This window comes from Oncorhynchus masou, chromosome 32 (genome assembly GCF_036934945.1).
Source record: "Oncorhynchus masou masou isolate Uvic2021 chromosome 32, UVic_Omas_1.1, whole genome shotgun sequence".
Classification (NCBI taxonomy): domain Eukaryota; kingdom Metazoa; phylum Chordata; class Actinopteri; order Salmoniformes; family Salmonidae; genus Oncorhynchus; species Oncorhynchus masou.
The window spans coordinates 27,280,552-27,304,451 of NC_088243.1; the positions used below are offsets into that span (position 1 = coordinate 27,280,552).

Consider the following 23,900-nt stretch of genomic DNA (forward strand, 5'->3'; position numbering starts at 1 on the left):
TCTCCTCCTCACCTGCTGGTCCAGCGGGGAAGTTCTTCAGGGAGGGTCTCTCCACCAGCGTGTAGGACTCCCCCACAACAAACACCTTGTAGAGCACCGCGTTGTGGTTGATGAAGCTCTGGATCACACATGGAGGCTTCACGCCCTTCAGGTCCTCCTCACTGAAAATGATGGCCATCTGGGGAGGGAGAAGAGGTCATCAATACATTTAGAATTTTATTTCAACCAATAACCTGCTCGCATACCATGCAATCCATCCAACCAGTTTACGGCCTTGACTTGTTCAATGAGAGAAAGATGGCGCCGACAGATAGGGAAGCCGTGCTTCTAGCTCCTAAGCAAATAACCTCTCACACACAGGAAAATAATTTCTCATTCTACGTCAACAAAACAAAAGGAGCTGATCGTGGACTTCAGGAAACGGCAGAGGGAGCTCCCCCCACTATCCACATCGACAGGACTGCATTGGAGAATATGGAAAGCTTCAAGTTCCTCTGCATACACATCACTGACAAACTGAAATGGTCCACCCACACAGACAGTGTGGTGAAGGCACAACAGCAACTCGTCAACCTCAGGAGACTGAGGAAATTTGGCTTGGCACCTCAAACTTTTACAGATGCACAATTGAGAGCATCCCGTCGGGCTGTATCACCGCCCGGTAGAGCAACTGCATCGGCCGCAACCACAGGGCTCCCCAGAGGGTGGTGCGGTCTGGCCAAGACATCACCTGAGGCAAACTACCTGCCCCCCAGGACAACTACAGCACCCGATGTACAGGAAGGCCCAAAAAAAATCGAGGACAAGAACCACTCGAGTCACTGCCTGTTCACCCCGCTATCATCCAGAAGGTGCATCAAAGCTGGGACTGAGACTGAAAAACAGCTTCTATCTCAAGGCCGTCAGACTGTTAAATAGCCATCACTAGCACCTTAGAGGCTTCTGCCCTATATACATAGACTTGAAATCATTGGTCATTTTAATAAATGGAACACTAGGCCTCCCGGGTGGCGCAGTGGTTAAGGGCGCTGTACTGCAGCGCCAGCTGTGCCACCAGAGACTCTGGGTTTGTGCCCAGGCTCTGTCGTTAGGGAGGGCTTGGCCGGTAGGGATATCCTTGTCTCATCGCACACCAGCGACTCCTGTGGCGGGTCGGGTGCAGTGCACGCTAACCAAGTAAGCCAGGTGCATGGTGTTTCCTCCGACACATTGCTGCGGCTGGCTTCCGGGTTAGATGCTCGCTGTGTTTAGAAGCAGTGCGGCTTGGTTGGGTTGTGTATCGGAGGACACATGACTTTCAACCTTCGTCTCTCCCGAGCCCGTACGGGAGTTGTAGCGATGAGACAAGATAGTAGCTACTAACATTTGGATACCACGAAATTGGGGAGAAAAAAAATGGAACACTAGTCAATTTAATAATGTTTACATATTTTGCATTACTCATCTCATATACTGTATTCTATTATACTGTATTTTAGTCTATGGCGCTCAGATATTGCTCATATTTAGATATTCTTAATTTACATTCTTCTACTTTAGATTTGTGTGTATTGTTGTGAAATTGTTAGATATTATTTGTTAGATATTACTTGTTAGATATTACTGCACTGTTGGAGCTAGAAACACAAGCATTTCACTATAGCCACAATAACATCTGCTAACCATGTGTATGTGACCAATAAAATGTAATTTTATATATGAATGTTGACTGACAAACAAGCAGCTACTGTTTTTGGCAGGGCTGCCACAGTCAGAGAACTCTAGTGTGTTTGATGATGTAGTTTGGTGCAGTGTTAAATGATTATCTAGTTAGAGACACTAATGGATTACCGGGACTTTGCTAACGATCGAGGGTGTGACTAATCTGTGACCCCAAGCGCTTCATGAACCTGGTAGCTCTTACCTCGTGGGAGTTGGTTCCATGGGCTACTCGTGTTTTGCAAACTGATAGACGGAGGAAGAGAAAGAAGAACAGGTTGAGAATGTTAGTGAAGAAACCACACTTCCTCAATGACCCAATGAGTGGTTCCCCAATGACCCAATGAGTGTTGAGAAAAAACATGACCGTCACAAGATGACAACAGGTTATTTCCACACTGACCACAACTTTCAAAACCACCTCCATAAATAGATATCGGCAAACATGAATTGTGTGTAAATTGGCCATACAAGGTGGCTTAAAAGTAACTGAGGGTTTGAAAAAAATAATAATATTTTTTTCTAAAAACAAACCTCTTAGATAGTTATAGTTCAACACTGAAGAGTAATCATGATTATAAATAATAAAGTAATTGCTGTGCAGCTTATAAGTGTGGATACTAAAACCAGGTTTGCTTATAAAGATTTTATTTAACTTTTTTATATATATATATTTTTTTAAACAAAGCTAGGAGGAAGGACCATGTATAATATGGGTTGAGTCAGAGATTTGGATATAATGACGGGATTCGTTGTCCCCAGATCGGAACGGCGGGCTGTCCAGTTTCCGCCTATTCCTCTCTTTGGATTGGTGGATACATCTAATTATTTGAATACTTCGTTGAATATTCGATGAGGGGTGTTGACGTCAACTGCCTGTATTAAAATGGAGAGAGATGCTATGCTACTAGCCTCATGTCATGAATACGCATAGTCAGAGACTACTCCGATATAAAGTGTTTTTTCTCAGTTGCCGTGATGTCACGTCCTACTTATATCAGACCACTCGTAACAACCAAAGCATTACAAAACTTATATTTGAGGCAAGTAAATCTCTACATTTTTTGCTGACCAAATTCAACACTCATTGACCTCCATACAAAAACTCCTCGCTTGGTGAGTGAAATAAATGGAAAACAATGTCACCTGCTGGAGAAGACCGATTTTTGTCCCAATTATGCATCCCGCGTCGCCTCTAACGCTCTGGTCGAGTGACAATTCTTCTATCAAATACAAAAGGGAGGGACTTACTAAAGGGGAATGTGAGTCCATGCTTCTCAATCTGCTCCAGCGTGTCTGGACCACACTCAGTGTTCAGAACCATGAATGGGGGAGAGCAGATCCTCTTATCTGGTGAGAGAAGGATCAAGAGGGAGGGAGGGAAGGAAAGAAAGGCGATGAGTAAGAGAGTCGGATGGAAAACACCATCTCAATATCAGTGAATCTGTTGAATGAAGAAAATCCTTAGGCATTTCATTCAGAAGTCGACTATAGACTTTCTTTGTTACAGCATGACTAACCAAGAAGACTCACACACACAGAAACTTGAAGCACATTTACTGATGTATTCCCTCAGAGATAGGTTGGTTTTTACCTGTGACCCTACTCAGATGGCCAAATCAATAACAAGAGGGCGACTTGTCATTGGAGCCATACATTACATACAGTTTATGTTGGAACATACACCAAAGCCAAATACATTTAAACTCCGTTTTTCACAATTCCTGACATTAAATCAGAGTAAAAATTCCCTGTCTTCGGTCAGTTAGGAACACCACTTTACTTTAAGAATGTGAAAAGGCAGAATAATAGCAGAGAATTATTTTTTTCAGCTTTTATTTCTTTCATCACATTCCCAGTGGGTCAAAAAACTTTACATACACTCAATTAGCATTGCCTTTAAACTGTTTAACTTGGGTCAAACGTTTTGGGTAGCCTTCCACAAGCCTCCCACAATACGTTGGGTGAATTTTGGCCCATTCCTCCTGACAGCGCTGGTGTAACTGAGTCAGGTTTGTAGGCCTCCTTGCTTGCACACGCTTTTTCAGGGTCCTGTGTCGGTAGAGCATGGCGCTTGCAACGCCAAGCGTCGTGGGTTCGATTCCCGCTGGGACCACCCATATGTAAAAGTAGTGGCCCCAGCCGACCTGTAAGTCGCTTTGGACAAAAGCGTCTGCTAAATGGGATATATATTGCACACACTTCTTCAGTTCTACCCACAAATTTTCTATAGGATTGATGTCAGGGCTTTGTGATGGCCACTCCAATACCTGGACTTTGTTGTCCTTAAGCCATTTTGCCACAACTTTGGAAGTATGCTTGGGGTCATTGTCCATTTGGAAGACCCATTTGCGACCAAGCTTTTAACTTCCTGACTGATGTCTTGAGATGTTGCTTCAATATATCCACATACTTTTTCTGCCTCATGATGCCATCCATTTTGTGAAGTGCACCAGTCCCTCCTGCAGCAAAGCACCCCCACAACATGATGCTCCTACCCCCATGCTTCACGGTTGGGATGGTGTTCTTCGGCTCGCAAGCCTCCCCTTTGTTTCCAATCATCATTATGGCCAAACAGTTCTATTTTTGTTTAATCAGACCAGAGGACATTTCTCCAAAAAGGACAATCTTTGTCCCCATGTGCAGTTGCAAACCGTAGTCTGGCTTTTTTATGGTGGTTTTGGAGTAGTGGCTTCTTCCTTGCTGAGCGGCCTTTCAGGTTATGTCGATATAGGACTCCTTTTACTGTGGATATAGATACTTTTGTAAATGTTTCTTTGCTGCTGTTCTAGGATTAAGTCGTGCTTTTCGCACCAAAGTATGTTCATCTCTAGGAGATCGAACGTGTCTCCTTCCTGAGCGGTATGACAGCTGCGTGGTCCTATGGTGTTTGTACCCGTGTACTATTGTTTGTACAGATGAATGTGGTACTTTCAGGCGTTTGCTCCCAAGGATGAACCAGACTTGTGGAGGTCTACAATTTATTTTCCTGAGGTCTTGGCTGATTAATTTGGATTTTCCCATGATGTCAAGCAAAGAGGCACTGAGTTTGAAGGTAAGCCTTGAAATACATCCACAAGTACACCTTCAATTGACTCAAATTATGTCAATTAGCCTATCAGAAGCTTCTCAAGCCATGACATAATTTTCTGGAAATTTCCAAGCTGTTTACAGGCAGTCAACTTCGTGTATGTAAACTTCTGACCCACTGGAATTGTGATACATTGAATTAGAAGTGAAATAATCTGTCAACAACTGTTGGAAAAATGACTTGTGTCATGCACAAAGTAGATGTCCTAACCGACTTGCCAAAACTATAGTTTGTTTTAACAAAACATTTGTGGAGTGGTTGAAAAATGAGTTAATGACTCCAACCTAAGTGTATGTAAACTTCTGACTTCAACTGTACGTGGTTTGAGAAGTTAGCAGGGTCAATTTGGTCAACTGAGTTCAACTCGGAAAAGGCAGAACCACGAAAACAGCTCACCATTTGCCAGGCACATTTCTATGGTAATTTAGCAGACGGTCTTATCCAGAGCGACTTACAGGAAGGTGCTCCATCTAAGCCCAATTCACACTATAGCTTGTTGAATTTGCAAGATAACCGTTCTTTCATTTTGGCACAAATTAAATTGTGGAACCGACTCGCCCATAGATTGATGCTTCAGTAATGTCTCAATTAAGAGTTCGGAGTTCGACAAGCCACCTGCGGCATGCATGTGCAGTTACAAGCCTGCTAGAGTTGGTGGCAGGCAGACGAGCAATATCCACCGTCATAGTACGGATGAAGCCTGAGCTGGAATGTGACGCTAACTGAAGCTTTAGAAAACCCTGAGTAGATCTAACTTACATCGTAGTATACCTCCGACGACAGAGATAGAAGGCCATGCTATTTCAGACAAACACACACCATCTGTGTGCATGTCAGTACACCAACATCACTCCTTTCCTTTCATCCCTACAGCTGGATTAGAGAACAAACACCAAACACAGTCACCACCTGAGGGAGGAGCAGAGGAGAGAAAGAGGAGCACAGTCTCTTGTTCAAATAAATAAACCAGGAAGCTGCCAATCCTGCTTGGTCTGGCCTGCTACACCCGGAGAACATACAACACAGACACCACTGCACCAGACAGACAAACAACAAAGACTACTAGACAGACAATATTATACACGAGACAAGTCCACAGTTCTTACAAAAGCAGACCGGTGTACATGCTGTGCATGTACAGTATAGTTACACAGGATGGGTGTGGTTGTCAAACACAGATGCTAGCACTTCGGGGAATCAAATAAGAGCGTAATTCTCATCATGTTTACATCATGCCCTGACGTAATGGCTGTCTCACCATCTCCTGTGATAAGACTTGATGTAAGACGTTCTGACACCCCAGGAAACGACAGACAAACATCCTGCAACTACAGCACGGCAAACCTCCCCTAATTTTAAGCCTATATTTAAGTTCTGGCACTCTGCGGCCCATTTTCTGGCTATTGGAGATAAGGTGGCTCGTTTGAGATATTGCCACAAGAAATCAGTGTCCAGGCCAAACCAAACACTGGCATATTGGTGCAGATGATGAAAACACTAGTGTTTGTGTTGCGTGGGCAATGTGATATCAATGCTTCTGGTGAGTTGTGCTGGGGTCAGGAAAATCCCACAGGCCTATAATACACTGGCTACAGTACCCTGCATGCTGCTGAGCTGTGGTCACAGAGAGACTACACAGACACAGCTCAATGATCCCATCGTGGAAGTGTGGTGTGTACACTACACACAACGACTTGTGCATTTGACAAGTCATGGAGTGAAAGTCCAGGCCATGAGCAGCTGACTCAGGAGATGAGGAGTGACTGGAGGAAATAAGGGGGGGGGGGGTCACCAGGGCAACGTCTTTTGAGTGGCAGAGAGTCAAGCAACGGTTCTGCTTCCCGTTTTGCCTGCTCCGTTGTTCAGCATTTAATGGGCAACATTACATGCGGTGCCAATCACAATCCACTGACACTCATAGGGGAGGTTCTTTCCAAACCAAAAACATACACAACCGGTCTTCATTTCAAAGAATTCAACAAAATATTATAGAATTATGAACCCAACGAATACAAGTTAAAATAAACACATACGGTTGCTTTCAGACTGATTTGTTGGTTGCTAAACATAGAACAAGAAAAAAGGACCCAGTCACAAACAAACACAATTGTTAATACAAGACAATTGATTCTGCTCTATGATCCTTAACTTGTAGGTCTGTGGTGCTCCTGTTCTGTCAGTGGAGACGTAGCAGCAGCCTTGGAGTGGTGTGATGAAGAGCCGTGAAGGGTTTACCCATCACATCACCCCACTGAGCAGAGCTCCCCAAATTCACACTCACCGACTGTCACACCGCTGTTGTTATGGGAGAGGGGTAAGAATGTCAGACTAACGTCATTCAAAAACAACCCAAAGACCCAACAACACGTATTTGAATTGTGAGAATAAACTAAAATACATTGTAAATCCAAAAAGTCTTCCCATACCTTCGGATATCTCCTGACTTGAGCAAACAAAAAGACTAAAAGGCACAGTTGGAAGCTTTGGGCCTAGAGAGAGGAGGGGATATGACGATGGTAGTAATGGTGAGTCTTATGTTTGGTGTCATGCTTGGGCCTGGCCGTTTGGCTCGGAGTGCAGGGGAGCAATCTCTTCCTCTGTCTAAACACTGTGTGCTCTCAGCAGACCCGCTGGAGCCACAGAGGACGTTTACAGGACGTCAGTCTGACTCGGAGTAGCACGGCATACAGCACCGGCTGGCCTGGCGCCCTTGAACCATTCAGGAGGTGGGTATCCAGACTAGGACCGTACCAGACCCAATCCATCCACGGAAAAAAAAAACACCCACTTAAAAAAATGGAGAAGTTCTCATTTTAAAGGATGTCATCACTAGGGTTTGATCCATAAGGGACAGAGCAGGACAGACTGAAGGTGGCCTGGCTGAGTGGACTGTTCATACCAGGCACGGGTGAAGTCTTTCCATACAGGCAAGCAGCCACCAGTGAAACTGAGCCTCACATTTTCTTTGCAAAAGTTATTATCAGCATTACCAGAGGATTATGAAGTAGGCCTATACTGACACAATTCCAGTATTGACAATAGATTGAAATCTAATGTTGCTATTCAGGGCTACATTCTAGTAACACAGCATTCTGGAACGTACCATGTTCAGAACCAGGAATCTAGAATGTTCCAGATCCTGCTGTGAGGAGCTTCCGCTCCCAATTATACTGACTCATTATTCATCTCTAATCACAGGCAATACATTCATCTTTGTGAGAGAACAACCCCTGACTCGACATCGTAGAGCATCTCCGCAAACGTTTGATTACCTTCATCAAATCAGACAGACCAGATCCATAACGGAACAGTGAACTGCTTTGAAGGCAGTCGTTGTGTAAACAAGGCAATCAATCATAGTCCTTTTTATTCAGCCCATGCTGCCTGTTCTGCACTAGGTTTGGGGCCTGGATGTGTGCGGTCCTCAGCAGTCACTCCTGGCTGTTTTTCTTTAATATGCTGCGCCTTTGTTTAAATATGCATTACTCGCATCAGCAGGACACTTGTTATTGTTGGTCGCATTTGAACAACGGTAACTAAGTCAAGGATTTAATGTGAACATTAAATACTCCCCACATAACAAAGCACTCGACCATAATCCAGTTAAATACCTCAAGCCTTGTTCAGTTTGATTCCACAAATACAATCTTAATTTAAGGGTGTCCCAGTTCCTTTCTTTTGAAGTGGAAAAGAAATACCAAGATGAAGAGCCTCAAGAATGAGATCCTTCACGTTGTACAGCCTGACAACTGTTGCCATCTTTACAAACACCAAGGGAAATATCAAGGCAGCAAAGCCGACTTCTAAACGGAAAAAAGAGTGGACTCCACCACCTAAAGTAAACTGCCGCCCTGCTCTGTTTCACAAGAGAAACAAAACCGACGTAGACGATACTCTGGAAAGCTGATGAGCTGAACCACGAGTCATGTGGTGGAGGAAACCAGTGGGACCAGGAGAACTAACCCGTCCAGTTAGTTAGACAAACCCCTGCCTGCACAGACACTTTACAGAGCTGCCTACTGATCCCCACATTCTCCAAGTACAGTTAGGGAAGTTTCCAGGCCCAGTGCAGTCAAAAATGTGATTTTCCTCCGTTTTATATACATTTCCACACTATGAGGTTGGCATAATACTGTGAAATTGTCAAAATTATAATGGCCTTTAAATGCAAGAGCTGATTGAAAAGATCACCTGGAATTTCAGCTTGTTTTGGCGGGATGGAGTTTCAGTCTGCCTGGTGACATCAGGTGGTAAATTAGTTAATAGACCAATCAAAACGAGTTCAAAACCTCTATGCCAATAACAGCTAGTTTTTAGTTTCCCCCTCTCCACTTAGACCACTCCCAAAATTCTTGCTTGAGAAATTACTTTTTGCTAAGGAGCCATTAAGCATAATACGGACACTTCACATTAGGCCATGGATGTGCATTTCCATCATGCCCACTGTGTTGTGTGTGTCATCATGCTCGCAGGCCAGTGGGTTACATCACTGTCAGGTCAGCGGGAGGTTTACTGATTTATACAACTACACGCCAGCCTCCAGCCTCAGTCTCCCCGTCTCTGCCCTCCCGTCGCCACCAGCCGCCCCCACACTCGTCGCCACCAGCCGCCCCCACACTCGTCGCCACCAGCCGCCCCCACACTCGTCGCCACCAGCCGCCCCCACACTCGTCGCCACCAGCCGCCCCCACACTCCGCCCCCCCAGCCCCCACACTCCGCCCCCCCCAGCCCCCACACTCCGCCCCCCAGCCCCCACACTCCGCCCCCCAGCCTCCGCCCCCAGCCTCCGCCCCCAGCCTCCGCCCCCAGCCTCCGCCCCCCAGCCTCCGCCCCCCAGCCTCCGCCCCCAGCCTCCGCCCCCCAGCCTCCACACCCCAGCCTCCACACCCCAGCCTCCACACCCCAGCCTCCACACCCCAGCCTCCACACTCTCCATTTTCATCTCTGCCCAGTCCTTTCCTTCTGCCAGCCTCTCATCTCAGTATTTTAGTTATTCTCTAATCGATGCTTTGGCCCGCACATTATGTATCAAGATCACCTGGAATTTCAGCTTGTTTTGGCGGGATGGAGTTTTGGCCTGCCTGGTGACATCAGGTGGTAAATGAGTTAATAGACCAATCAAAAAGAGAGTTCAAAACCTCTATGCCAATAACAGCTAGTTCTTAGTTTCCCCCTCTCCACTCAGACCACTCCCAAAATTCTTGCATGAGAAATTGCTCTTTGCTAAGAAGCCATTTTTGTTTCTTTTTGACCAATTATCGGGAGAGGCGAAGGTCGAATCATGCGTCCTCCGAAACAAGACCCGCCAAGCCATGCTTCTTAAGATCCGCTCGCTTAACCCGTAAGCCAGCTGCACCAATGTGTCGGGAGGAAACACTGTTCAACTGGCGACCAAACTCAGCCTGTAGGCGCCCGGCCTGCCCCCTCCCCCTAATCCCTCCCCTAACCCGGACGAGGCTGGGCCAATTGTGCTCCGCCCTATGGGACTCCCGGTCACGGCCGGTAATAACGCCGCTACGTCTGTAGTGACGCTGCTACACGGCGATGCAGCGCCTTAGACCGTTGTGCCACTCGGGAGGCCCTCTTTTTGACCATTTTAATTAAAACAAACACAGTAATGTACTTACATTGTTACTAGCTGCATTGGACCTTTATAATGTAGAAGCTTAAAAGCAAACACACACACACACACTTCTACTGCTTCCTCCTATTGAGCAATACTCTCAGCCAGCCCTCTGACCATGGCAGGCTCGCCACAGCCTCTGGTACTGGGGATTGGTTGCCTTGGCAGCCAGCACTGCGGCTCCATGGTCTCTGATAAGGAGGAGGAAGTGGTCGTGGCAGACTGTGCGCTTTGGACTTTCCCCTCTCTACGACACCCCTTCCCTCCATGTTCCCACTTCGCTTCCCACCAGCAACTGTTGATGACTACTGAAACTAGCCATTTTTTTTGTTATGATGTAGGACTGACAGTTTCCATTCCAACATCTGAGTTGAACCTTTTTCTAAGAGTATAAACAGCATCAGGAGTATTCAAAAGGTACAGCTCAAATAGATCTAGTCACGCAATAACAACAGGCTGCAAACAGATGCAAGCTAATTATCTTACAATGTCTAATGTGTAAACCCCCCCTCACAAGTGAGCCAGTGGGACAGACAGAGGCTCTCAATTCAGAAAGCTTACAAACTCTGTTACATAAACATGTCTGTTTGTAGAAAAAAAATGCAATTTTTTGACATGTATTTTGTGGCGCTGACACCACGAGCCCTGCACAACCACACACCAAAATGTGTCCTCAAATGGGCACAGGTGTCGACACACACGCTAGGTCTCTCCACCTGTGTGTGGTGCATGCAGTACGGCAGGGTCTGCATGTTGTAACGGCTCCAGGTTTATGTCCCATGCCATGTTCTCAGTTAATGAACAGCGGATGAGAAAGGTCTCCTGCTGATAATGTGCTGTCAGTCCACTGCTCTGCTCCAGTCTCTGGACCCTGAACACAAAGGCTACACTGGGGTGCATATGGCTCCTGTGACAGGAAATCTAGGTGCCGCTGGCCTGCCTTCTCTAAGTAATGGAGCTTTAGTCCATCACTGGATACAATATACACTCTGGCAGAGGCAGGAACCAGGTTCACAGAGGGGAGAGAGGAGGAGGGATGATGCTGTCATGGTAGGAGGAATACAATTGTGTTACGCTCTTCCACTGCCTGCATAACACAACTGGTAGGATGCAGAAAATAATATTATTGAACTACGGGTTGACGCACGATCCAACACCACCACCTCCTAGACACATTCTCACAAAATAAACCAAAGGTCTGTCATCACAACCAATCCTTGACAGATTACTGAGTCACACCTCTCTGGGATTTTCTGTAGTCTCGGACTGGCAGTGGGGATGATTTTGGGAATTAAATCATACTCAGCCCATTTGTGATACACTGCCAGTGTTGCAGTGTGTGTGTGTGTGTGAGAGAGAGAGAGAGAAAGTGAGTGATGCTACCTTGCATACAGTCCTCTATCCGATGGATGAGCTGGTAGGACTTGCAGCGGTCCAGCAGGGTTCTGATTGCTGGGAGGGGATCCAGCACGATGGTCTCAGGGTGGGCATCAATGTAGTCCTGAAACACACAGCGGGGAGATGAGGGAGCACATACCACAGCTAATGTAAGTAGTCTGGACATACAGCGTAATACGGACACTTCACAGTAGGCCATGGATGTGTATTTCCATCATGCCCACTGTGTTGTGTGTGTGTGTCATCATGCTTGCAGGCCAGTGGGTCAAAAATCAACAAAAAAAAATCTAAATTTATTTGTCACATACACATATACATCCCTGTCAGGTCAGCGTGAGGTTTACTGATTTATATAGCTACACGCCAGTCTCCACACACTCCGCTCCCAGTCTCCACACACTCCGCTCCCAGTCTCCACACACTCCGCTCCCAGTCTCCACACACTCCATTTTCATCTCTGCCCAGTCCTTTCATTCTGCCAGCTTCTCATCTCAGTCATTTAGTTATTCTCTAACAGATGCTTTGGCCCACACATTCTCCAAACTCAACACTCCCCCACCCCACAGTGAAATCTACATTTCTCATACATTAGGCTAAATTGCCTAACATAAAAATACATCCACACACAGGCACAAAAATGCCCGCCTACGTACACACATTTAGTCAAACAGACATTTTTCCTTGGGACTGAACATCCATCTGCAGAGAGACTATGACTCCTGCCAATGCTGATCAAAACATCCGTGCGGTTACATAAGACAAACGTGTTGCGGTCAAAAGCTAAAGCCAAACTAATCTTCCAGTGGTTTAGAAGAACTGACAACTCCTGTGTCCTCGGCCATCCATTTGCTGCTTTCTACCTCCTACAAATGTGTGAGAGAAAAGAGGGCGGGACAGAGTTGATTCCTTGATGGGAACTTGAGTTTCGGCAGTGTGTACTAGACATGTCTACCTATATACACACAAAGAGAAATGGCAAACATATTTATTACAAATAACCTAATTCATTGGCCTACACTTGCATTAGAGAAGGCCAGTCAAGTCCAAGTGTTTCGTGGTGGTATTCACAATACACAAGCACCAGCAGTGGTTGTATGTTGTGCAATAGAAGGCTGTTATGGTATTTTCCCCTACAAGTCCTTTAAGGAAAAGAAGACTACTTTCATCCTTAATCCACAGGAAAATGTTGGGTTCTGTTTACAATGTAAAAACAAAGCCTTATACAGCTAGAAGACCTAGAAGTTATGGTCTAAAAGAAAGTGTGCAAACTATCGGCAATGTTTGCACAATGAAGTAAGACCTCATTCCCCAAACTACAGGATAAAGTGACAGTTCTGATCATTAATGTGGTTTGTTTCCATGCAACTGAATGCTATGTTGTGTTATATGTGACGTTCAGTGGCAGGGTCAAAGCTCAACTCTAATCTCCCTGAGAGTGGCGTTTCTGATAGCAATACTAGCCCTTCACATGGCAGGATGGGAATATCCCAGTCACCTGCGGCAACGACCTCGTAGCATCATTTCAAGAGGTGGAGTCACTGACTGGCTATACTGACGGGTACAATAGGCTGGAGAGAGGAGGGGGATGGTTGGATACTGCATCCAACACTTTTCCAAGCAATGCCAGATCAATTCACACAAGAACACAAATACAACCATCACCACACACACCTGCATGACCCTCACCTTTCAAAACACCCATTCATTTCAAACTGTTCCCGCAACTACGTGAGACACACAAAGTGAGTGTGCAACATTCACAGCACTGGCTGTTCCGGTGATATACGGAAATACATTACCACTTCCCCTTCTAATGAGCAAAACCACTTTAAAGGCCAGACACGATGTAGTGGTGAAATCATACAGTTGTGCTTCTTTTACCCCCTCTCTATTTCCACCCCCCTCTCCCAAGGCGCACCTGCACTCTCTGCACCAGCAGGACTGACTGTGTGTCGTTCTGGTCGGCCTCCAGGATCAGGTCAGTCAGTTTGTGGATGATGACGTCCAGGGGACCCTGCTCCTCCAGGGGCTGGCTCAGGTCCAGCTGAGGACAGACACAAGGGAGACGTCAGGGGTTAGAGGTCAGCAAGGAAACAAACAAGGAAAGCTACTGTACCACCACTGTAGACATAACCAGTCTTTATTTTGTATGCCTGGGGTATATTTTTGGTAACACTCTTGGTAACCTATGTAGGATGATGCAGTAGAGATACAGGACAAGCTTGGCCTCAGACTGAACAGTTATATGATAGGTCTGGCTCCTGTGGGCAGTAGAGTACAGTAGGTCGATACTGGTGTTGTGGAGCCACTGGGGGAGTTATGTGGGTCAGCACACATATCTAGAGGACGGACACACACACGCACACACACACACACACACCCTCTCACTAGAAGAGGAGACTGAATTGTGCCCCAAAGCCTCGCTTCTACTAGGGTACACGCTGTGCCCAAATCACAAGGAGCCTCTATTGTGATCTAAGCTGAATGGATCCACTGTAGTGTGAGGGAGGGTTCCAGTGTGTGTGCATGAGAGCGTATTCTGATTCTCTCCATCTCTGGGTTTTTGTGCTTTAGACCGTACCCATTTCTAAGTCCCTTTTATCAGCATGTCTGAGTCCGCATCATGTCTGGATGCAACTGGACGCGCGTGTGTGTGTGGCCTTCAGATGGGTCATCGTCAGCAGAGAGGCTATGCCTGAAGAAAAAGGGCCAATAATAGACCTATTTTGCACACACACACACACACACACAGCAGAACAAAAAAACTCAGACTGAGTCTGAGGCCCGGTTTCCCGATAGCAATGGAACTTAGGCTTATGAGTGTTTTAACAATGGATCGTTCCTACAAACGACACAAGATGCAACATGCATTTCCCAAAACACCACAGTAACAACGTTTGCAGGTGCATCATGGGAGCATGTGCCGACACTGATAGGTTCAAAAGAAAGGCAGCACTGCTCCATTCAAATCTTACTTTAACATTAGAATTATTCCACAATACGGATGACAGATCAGCTACTACAGATGTCACCTACGGCTGCAAATATTGAGGAAGGCGTATTCTAATGCCTACCTAATAATAATGCACTAAATCATATTTGGCACATCATTGCGCACGTTAAACATATCGGGACAATAATTTGACAGTAGCCTTTAATTAGCAAATTAGAACTCAATGGATTGAGGTCTATGTACCATATTGTCCCCTTTTCAGGACCCTGTCTTTCAAAGATAATTCGTAAAAATCTAAATAACTTCATAGATCTTCATTGTAAAGGGTTTAAGCACTGTTTCCCATGCTTGTTCAATGAACCATAAGCAATTAATGAACATACACCTGTGGAACGGTCGTTAAGACACTAACAGCTTACAGACAGTAGGCAATTAAGGTCACAGTTATGAAAACTTAGTAGAAAGGCCTCTTTAGTGTCCTTACTCTGAAAAACACCAAGAAGATGCCCAGGGTCCCTGCTCATCTGAATGAACGTGCCTTAGGCATTCTGTAAGGAGGCATGAGGACTGTAGATGTGGTCAGGGCAATAAATTGCAATGTCCGTACTGTGAGATGCCTAAGACAGCGCGACAGGGAGACAGGACGGACAGCTGATCGTCCTCGCAGTGGCAGACCAGGTGTAACAACACCTGCACAGGATCGGTACATTTGAACATCACACCTGCGGGACAGGTACAGGATGGCAACAGCAACTGCCAGAGTTACACCAGGAACGCACAATCCCTACATCAGTGCTCAGACTGTCCACAATAGACAGAGGTGCTGGCCTGAGGGCTTGTAGGCCTATTGTAAGGTAGGTCCTCACCAGACATCACTGGCAATAACGTTGCCTATGGGCACAAACCCACCATCGCTGGACAAGACAGGACTGGCAAAAAGTGATCTTCACTGACAAGTCGCAGTTGTCTCACTAAGGGTGATGGTCCACACCCTCCAGTGTGACAATGCCACCAGCCATACTGCTCGTTCTGTGAGTGATTTCCTGCAAGACAGGAATGTCAGTGTTCTGCCATGGCCAGCGAAGAGCCCGGATCTCAATCCCATTGAGCACATCTGGGACCTGTTGGATCAGAGGGTGAGGGCTAAGGCCATTCTTCCCAGATATGTCCGGGAACTTGCAGGTGCCTTGGTGGAAGAGTGGGGTAACATCTCACAGCAAGTACTGGCAAATCTGGTGCAGTCCACAAGGAGATAGCTGCATTAAGAACTGCAGTGTGGTGGCCACACCAGATACTGACTGTTACTTTTGACCCCCCCCCCCTCTTTGTTCAGGGACACATTATTCAATTTCTGTTTGTCACATGTCTGTAGAACTTGTTCAGTTTGCTGAGAATAAACGCAGTTGACAGTGAGAGGACGTTTCTTTTTTTGCTGAGTTTATGTGGTCTGAGGCCGTCAGTAGGTAACACATTTTAAGTACAACTTTAGTAACGATGGTATTTGGAAAAAGCTCAGCGATTTAATGAAGCTCCAATAAAAAGGTTATAATGATGAACTTAGCCTCACGGTGCTTTTGGGAAACCGGGCCCAAAGCTGTCTAATAGCAAGGAAGGATACAGCGAGGCTGAGCATGCTCTTTCTTTCCTATCATTAACGATAGGCATTTCGCAGACTCCATCAGTACTTGCTAACTGCAAAATATGCAAATAAATAGGCTTACATGGTATGGAATGACCTTTTCTGTTACACGTTATAAAACCTATTGGTACAGTAAAATGTGTGCTTTAACCATTGGCCTTACACACACACCCAGAGGATATTTTCCCAGGTACCGAACTGGTTGAGCAGGTAGCCTCTAGCTCGATTCTGTACTAGACAAAAACATTGTCTGTCTTATGTTAAATATAAGAGCACTTGGAAAGCATTGTGTGGCTGGACATTGTTATGAGCGTTAGGCCGTTAGCCATTGCTAGCACCAGTGATCCATGTCCCAGAGGGGCTTCAAAAGACATCAATTGCCATTTCTGTTATTGGCTCTGATCTTCTTCAGTAACTGGAGATCAGAGTTAATAAAAGGAGTTTAGCTTGCAGCGCTAGTCTAAGCAGCTTCGAGAGGCCCCATTAGTTCACCGGAGTCCTTGGTATTCAGTATGGGAGCCAAATAGACACACCTTAACAGCACACAGTGGGTCAAAAACTAAACGTTCAGCCCAGAGAGATGAAAAGCTACGGAACATGGTCTGGCAGTGTAGGCCAGGCTGGTTAATCATTCTAGGAGAGGTGATGGATACATTACTTATTAGCCTTTGTCCTGCTTTGGTAAAAAAATAATGTTTTTTAAATAAAAAATAAAAAAATCTGTCCTGCCAAGTTTACACAGCAGTCTGGGGCTGAAAGACTCAAAACACACAGGGGGGATACAGGCACTGTATATACTGTGCTGTGAAGACAACAAACATCACAGAGACAGGGCACATAATACTAAAGGCATAGTAGTCAGCAGAGGTGAAGAGGACACAATGGTCTCAGGGCTTGCCCTCCAGCGCACGTACGGGTTGTTGGAGAGCAGCCAGAGAGGATTTGGCTGTGCGCCACAGCTCCTAATCTCCTACTTCCACAAAAAAAAAAAAGAGGTCCTGTCTACAGCGTGGCCCCTCACACACACCAGCAGTGACATGGAAGTCGGTCCCATCCCACTATGCACGTCATGGATGGAGCACGACCTTGCTCTAGCACTCCCACAGAAGTCTTTGCGAAGCCGCTGATGTTATGCTAAACACTAAAAACAGAAAATGGCAATTGACGTCTTTTGAAGCCCCCCTGGGACATGCAGAACTGGTGCTAGGCCATGCCTGTGACAGACATCACAGAAAATACCCACAGTCCTGCAGGGAGAACAGGTCAAGGGCAGAATGTTTCCAGCTTTTATGCTCGTTCTACTGAGGGGCTTTGTGTTGTCACATTCCCCAGAGAAATGTTTTCTGAACAACAGAAAAGTGAGGATCTACAGCAGCCGTCTCTCTTCCAACCATATACACTGAACAAAAATGGTAAAGTGTTCGTCCCATATTTCATGAGCTGAAATTAAAAAAATCTCATGAAAATGTTCCATACGCCTAAAAAGCTTCTCTAAAATTGGGGCACAAATTTGTTTACATCCTTGTTAGTGAGCATTTCCCCCTTGCCAAGATATCCATACGTGACAGGTGTGGTATATCAAGAAGCATGATCATTACACAGGTGCAACTTGTGCTGTGGACAATAAAAGGCCACTTTAAAATGTGCAGTTGTCACACACACACACAACGCCACAAATGTCTCAAGTTGCGGGAGCGTGCAATTGGCATGCTGACTGCAGGAATGTCCACCAGAGCGGTTGCCGGATGTCCACCAGATCGTTATGATCATGCTGTTTAATCAGCTTGATGATATGCCACACCTGTCAGGTGGCTGGATTATCTTGGCAAAGGAGAAATTTTCACCAAAAGAGGTAAACAAATGTGTACACAAAACCCGAGAGAGAAACATTTTGTGCATAATGGAAAAACTCTGGGCTCTTTTATTTCAGCTTATGAAACATGGGACCAACATTTTACATGTTGCGTTGATATTTTTGTTCAGTATAGTGCCAGGTTCTTGCACCTCCCTGGAGCCATAGGGTAATTGGACTCATGTCTCAGCAGTGTCTCCCTCGCTCTCTCCTACCTCACAGATTGTGGAGGCACTCAACCAACCCATCTTAATGACGGACCAAGTTTTGGTCGCCACTTCTTTTTGACTGTCCAAACAACTGGGGTCCAGTACTCATTTCTCACTGTAGGTTTGAGATCACTGAGAAGCTGAGCTGAACTCCAGGGCGGAGTGAAGATGACAGCTGCTGAGCCTGTGCTCCAGTGACTCTCCTAAAGCCTGAGAGAGACGGAGGAAAGACGCTACTGCTGAGCTGCTCTCTCATCTGAGGCTTCATTACTGAAGGTCTGCTGCTCCCAGCCCCCTCTCATGCCAACAAGTCTCACCCTCACCCAGGTCCACAGGAGAGGGCAGATGGCTGGGGTGACAGTGCTAGAGGTCAAAACAGGTCAGAGATGAGCATCTCTGGCAGAGATCTAGGTAAAGAGCATTTTTCCCCCTCACCATGAGTGAAAAAACATAGGCCTCCTAAGATCATGCTACAGAGCGATGGGACTGGAGGGAGGAGGAACAGTAACATTTCTTCCCTAAAGGGATGGAATCCTGTTCATGTTTTGTGCTCATAAAATAGACAACAGCTGCATCCTTACTAATTATACATTCAAACCACACCCAAAGGGTGGGTTGAAGACACTAAAATCCCTCAGTCAGTCAGTATTCCCCATACACACAGGTATTGTTTAATCACTGCAATAGGCATCCAACTGGTTACCTCAAGTATGCAGTCGATTAAATTTGAGTCCCTGAACTAAGCTGTAAAATGAAATCCAAAAGATCTCTCATTAAATGTTGGATTCCTCTGACGAGTAGCTACTCCGAATAGACTAGAGGAATATCAGCCACATAATGCTTTACGGAGTGAGTCTTATCAATCTCAGTGGGCTCCAATTAAAATTATATACAATTACTATTTTTGATCAGTGGGAGAGCTACAATAACAACCAAGAAATTAACTTGAAATTCCCTAGCACTCAGCGCATGATAAATATTTTTCCTGGGAAGCAACGTTGTCCATTTCCTTGCCCGGTTCCACTTGCTAGCAGAGAACATTGGCTTCCCCTAAGTCTGGTGGGTTAATATGATCAGCTCCGAAACATACAGAGCAATGCACGGAGCCTTGGGAGAAGGCTGCTTTCTCATGAGCTCAGGGCAAACGGGTCAATATTAATGAGGTTGTGGAAATCACTTAGAGAATGATTAGCATGAATGGAGGGCAGAGGAGGACAAGAGGGAGAGAGTAAGAAAGGGCAGATTGTGGATATGAATGAAAAGGATGAAGATAGAGGAACCTTACTCTTCCTCCTCAGACTCCCCCCCCCCAGAGAAATCCTGAAGTTTTTCCCACACTAGAAATGGAAATATGAAATTAGCTCCCTAAGGGCCGACCGATTTAGGTCTGTTCACAGAGCATGTCGTCACAATCACTGCCATGCCCTCCAGATGTCCTAAATCTCTGCCATTGACATTACTGACTGACTTTCAAAACAGGGACATAAATGTTGCTTTATTGCAAGCTCTGCTCCAATAAATGAGTGATATTACAATTAGTGGGCCTATGGAGGAAACTGGCTATCATGCCCCCAGGAAGGTTCTCAGCAGGAAAGGTTCAAACTCCTTTGCTTAAAATAGAACAACATTCTCTAGTCATTTTTTGTCAGCCTTTAAATCAGTGAGTCCCATGAATGAGGTATTATTCCCAGAAATACTGAAAATGTAAAAGTTAACCAAACACAGCATCAAAGGGGCACGATAAAGTCCTATTCACAGGAAAATGAACTGTGCAGATGTTTATGCAAGGCAAAATGGAGTACAGCATATGATTATTTTGGTTGCCATTATTGATGTTGTTAACCACCAGTCTACTAGAAAAGACTTGGCTGTTATAAACAGGGACAGCAATAGGGTCAGCTTGATGGTGTGTGTGTAGTGGAGTGGGTTTAACCTTGATCAGACCACATCTTCATCAGATTCACCACAGCCAGACAGGAGCAACAACACAGATAAGAGCTGTCCTTGTACAGTAACTGTATAAAAAGGAGTCTTGAAGGCAACATCCCAATTCAAAACAAACAGGCCTATCGGGACCAGACTGGCTCACTATATTGTGACTGATTCCACCCATTATCATCTAGGGATTTTACAGACTTCTCCGGAAAGCACACAGACCTGCAAGATGACATTGTCATGTTTCTCTCGCTGTGTAACATTTAATTTGAAATGGTTGTCATCTAATCCAACTGCCCCAATATGTTGGCAAATATCAGGATCAGAAGTCAGTATTAAAAACAGCACTTTAACACAAAACAGAATGTAGCTAAATATATGTGAAATGCATTGATCCTGTAAACAATGTGAAAACACTGTTTGGTATACTCTTTATGACCCTGTGCACCCCACTCCCTTGTTATAATAAGGGATGACAGCTTTATACATGGACTAGCATAACAACGCCAGAGCATGATAATGGCTGCCATTGTCTCCCGTGTGGCGGCCGTGCCACAGGAGCCACTGACTGGCACAGGGCTCGTCTTCCTGGCAGCTCGCACGCTCACTGACTCAAAAACAAAACCTGCAGGTGTTGGTCTGCACTGTGCAGCAAGAGCTGGGCCATATGGACAAACTGCCTGAACTGATGCATATTGATAAATAGAACAATAACTTTATAAACAATGTTAACCATGTTTAAAAATATAGACATTATCCTTTAACTTCTTCGATATAGGGGGCGCTCTTAATTTTTGGATAAAAAAACGTTCCCGTTTTAAACAAGATATTTTGTCACGAAAAAATGCTCGACTATGCATACAATTGACAGCTTTGGAAAGAAAAACACTGACGTTTCCAAAACTGCAAAGATATTGTCTGTGAGTGCCCCAGAACTAATGCTACAGGCGAAACCAAGATGAAATTTCATACAGGAAATGCCCCAGATTTTGAATGCGCTGTGTTCCAATGTCTCCTTATATGGCTGTGAAAGTGCAAGGAATGAGCCTACACTTTCTGTCGTTTCCCCAAGGTGTCTGCAGCATTGTGACATATTTGTAGGCATATCATTGGAAGATTGACAAGAGACTACATTTACCAGGTGTCCGCCTGGTGTCCTGTCTAAATTATTGCGTAATCTCCGGCTGCATGCACGTTTCCATTTGGTTCAGAAGAGACAGGCAACTGCCACGAATGATTTATCATTGAAAAGATGTGAAAAACACCTTGAGGATTGATTCTAAACAACATTTGCTATGTTTCTGTCGATATTATGGAGTTAATTTGGAAAAAAGATTGCCGTTGTAATGACTGAATTCTGTTTTTTTTCTTAGCCAAACGTGAACAAAACGGAGCGATTTCTCCTACACAAATAATATTTTTGGAAAAACTGAACATTTGCTATCTAACTGAGAGTCTCCTCATTGAAAACATCAGAAGTTCTTCAAAGGTAAATTATTTTATTTGAATGCTTTTCTTGTTTTTGTGAAAATGTTGCCTGCTGAATGCTAGGCTTAATGCTATGCAAGCTATCAATACTCTTACACAAATGCTTGTGTAGCTATGGTTGAAAAGCATATTTTGAAAATCTGAGATGACAGTGTTAACAAAAGGCTAAGCATGTGAGCCAATATATTTATTTCATTTGCGATTTTCAAAAATAGTTAACGTTGCGTAATGCTAATGAACTTGAGGCTATGATTACGCTCCCGGATACGGGATTGCTCGACGCTAGAGGTTAACTCATAAGAGTCTAAGCCCTGTCTAAGACGGGGGAGGGGGATTCTAACTAAGCTATTGGGAGCTGTTTTAAGAAGGTAATACCAATGATTATTTTGCTATTCGATTTTGAATTCTACAATGCTGACTACACAGGGCCCGGGATCAGGACAAGCAAGAGGAAATATCAAAACAAACTCAACCAACTATATTAATTTGGGGTCAGGTCGAAACGCATGAAACAATCATGGACATTCAGCTAGCAAGCTAGCTAGCTAATTTGTCGTGGGATATAAACATTGGGATGTTATTTTACCTTACAACGCACAAGGTTATTTTTTTCAGGGAGCTTTGTAGAATTTTTACCCATTTTGGGTAACACAAAATCATGTGTTCTCTACTTCAACAATTAATCCACAGATAAAATGGGGGAAATTTAAAACATTTCTAGTAATCTCTCCTTCAGTCTTCTGTGGACATTATACAGTGCCTTGCGAAAGTATTCGGACCCCTTGAACTTTGCGACCTTTTGCCACATTTCAGGCTTCAAACATAAAGATATAAAACTGTGTTTTTTTGTGAAGAATCAACAAGTGGGACACAATCATGAAGTGGAACGACATTTATTGGATATTTCAAACTTTAACAAATCAAAAACTGAAAAATTGGGCGTGCAAAATTATTCAGCCCCTTTACTTTCAGTGCAGCAAACTCTCTCCAGAAGTTTAGTGAGGATCTCTGCATGATCCAATGTTGACCTAAATGACTAATGATGATAAATACAATCCACCTGTGTGTAATCAAGTCTCCGTATAAATGCACCTGCACTGTGATAGTCTCAGAGGTCCGTTAAAAGCGCAGAGAGCATCATGAAGAACAAGGAACACACCAGGCAGGTCCGAGATACTGTTGTGAAGAAGTTTAAAGCCGGATATGGATACAAAAAGATTTCCCAAGCTTTAAACATCCCAAGGAGCACTGTGCAAGCGATAATATTGAAATGGAAGGAGTATCAGACCACTGCAAATCTACCAAGACCTGGCCGTCCCTCTAAACTTTCAGCTCATACAAGGAGAAGACTGATCAGAGATGCAGCCAAGAGGCCCATGATCACTCTGGATGAACTGCAGAGATCTACAGCTGAGGTGGGAGACTCTGTCCATAGGACAACAATCAGTCGTATATTGCACAAATCTGGCCTTTATGGAAGAGTGGCAAGAAGAAAGCCATTTCTTAAAAGATATCCATAAAAAGTGTTGTTTAAAGTTTGCCACAAGCCACCTGGGAGACACACCAAACATGTGGAAGAAGGTGCTCTGGTCAGATGAAACCAAAATTGAACTTTTTGGCAACAATGCAAAACGTTATGTTTGGCGTCAAAGCAACACAGCTCATCACCCTGACCACACCATCTCCACTGTCAAACATGGTGGTGGCAGCATCATGGTTTGGGCCTGCTTTTCTTCAGCAGGGACAGGGAAGATGGTTAAAATTGATGGGAAGATGGATAGAGCCAAATACAGGACCATTCTGGAAGAAAACCTGATGGAGTCTGCAAAAGACCTGAGACTGGGACGGAGATTTGTCTTCCAACAAGACAATGATCCAAAACATAAAGCAAAATCTACAATGGAATGGTTCAAAAATAAACATATCCAGGTGCTAGAATGGCCAAGTCAAAGTCCAGACCTGAATCCAATCGAGAATCTGTGGAAAGAACTGAAAACTGCTGTTCACAAATGC

The 23,900-nt window shown here is 44.9% G+C and overlaps 1 protein-coding gene across 4 annotated transcripts in view; it reads right to left on the reverse strand.

Moving 5' to 3' along the window:
* LOC135525823 (inositol-tetrakisphosphate 1-kinase-like) overlaps positions 1-23,900 on the reverse strand; it is a 59,074-nt gene that overhangs the window by 10,303 nt on the left and 24,871 nt on the right. For all 4 annotated transcript variants that reach the window (XM_064953716.1, XM_064953717.1, XM_064953718.1 and 1 more), the window contains 5 exons: positions 13,730-13,855; positions 11,797-11,914; positions 2,950-3,048; positions 1,904-1,944; positions 13-178 (listed from right to left, as the gene is read on the reverse strand). In XM_064953716.1, the coding sequence (XP_064809788.1) occupies positions 13-178; positions 1,904-1,944; positions 2,950-3,048; positions 11,797-11,914; positions 13,730-13,855 (550 nt within the window). The remainder of the gene's footprint in view (positions 1-12; positions 179-1,903; positions 1,945-2,949; positions 3,049-11,796; positions 11,915-13,729; positions 13,856-23,900) is intronic.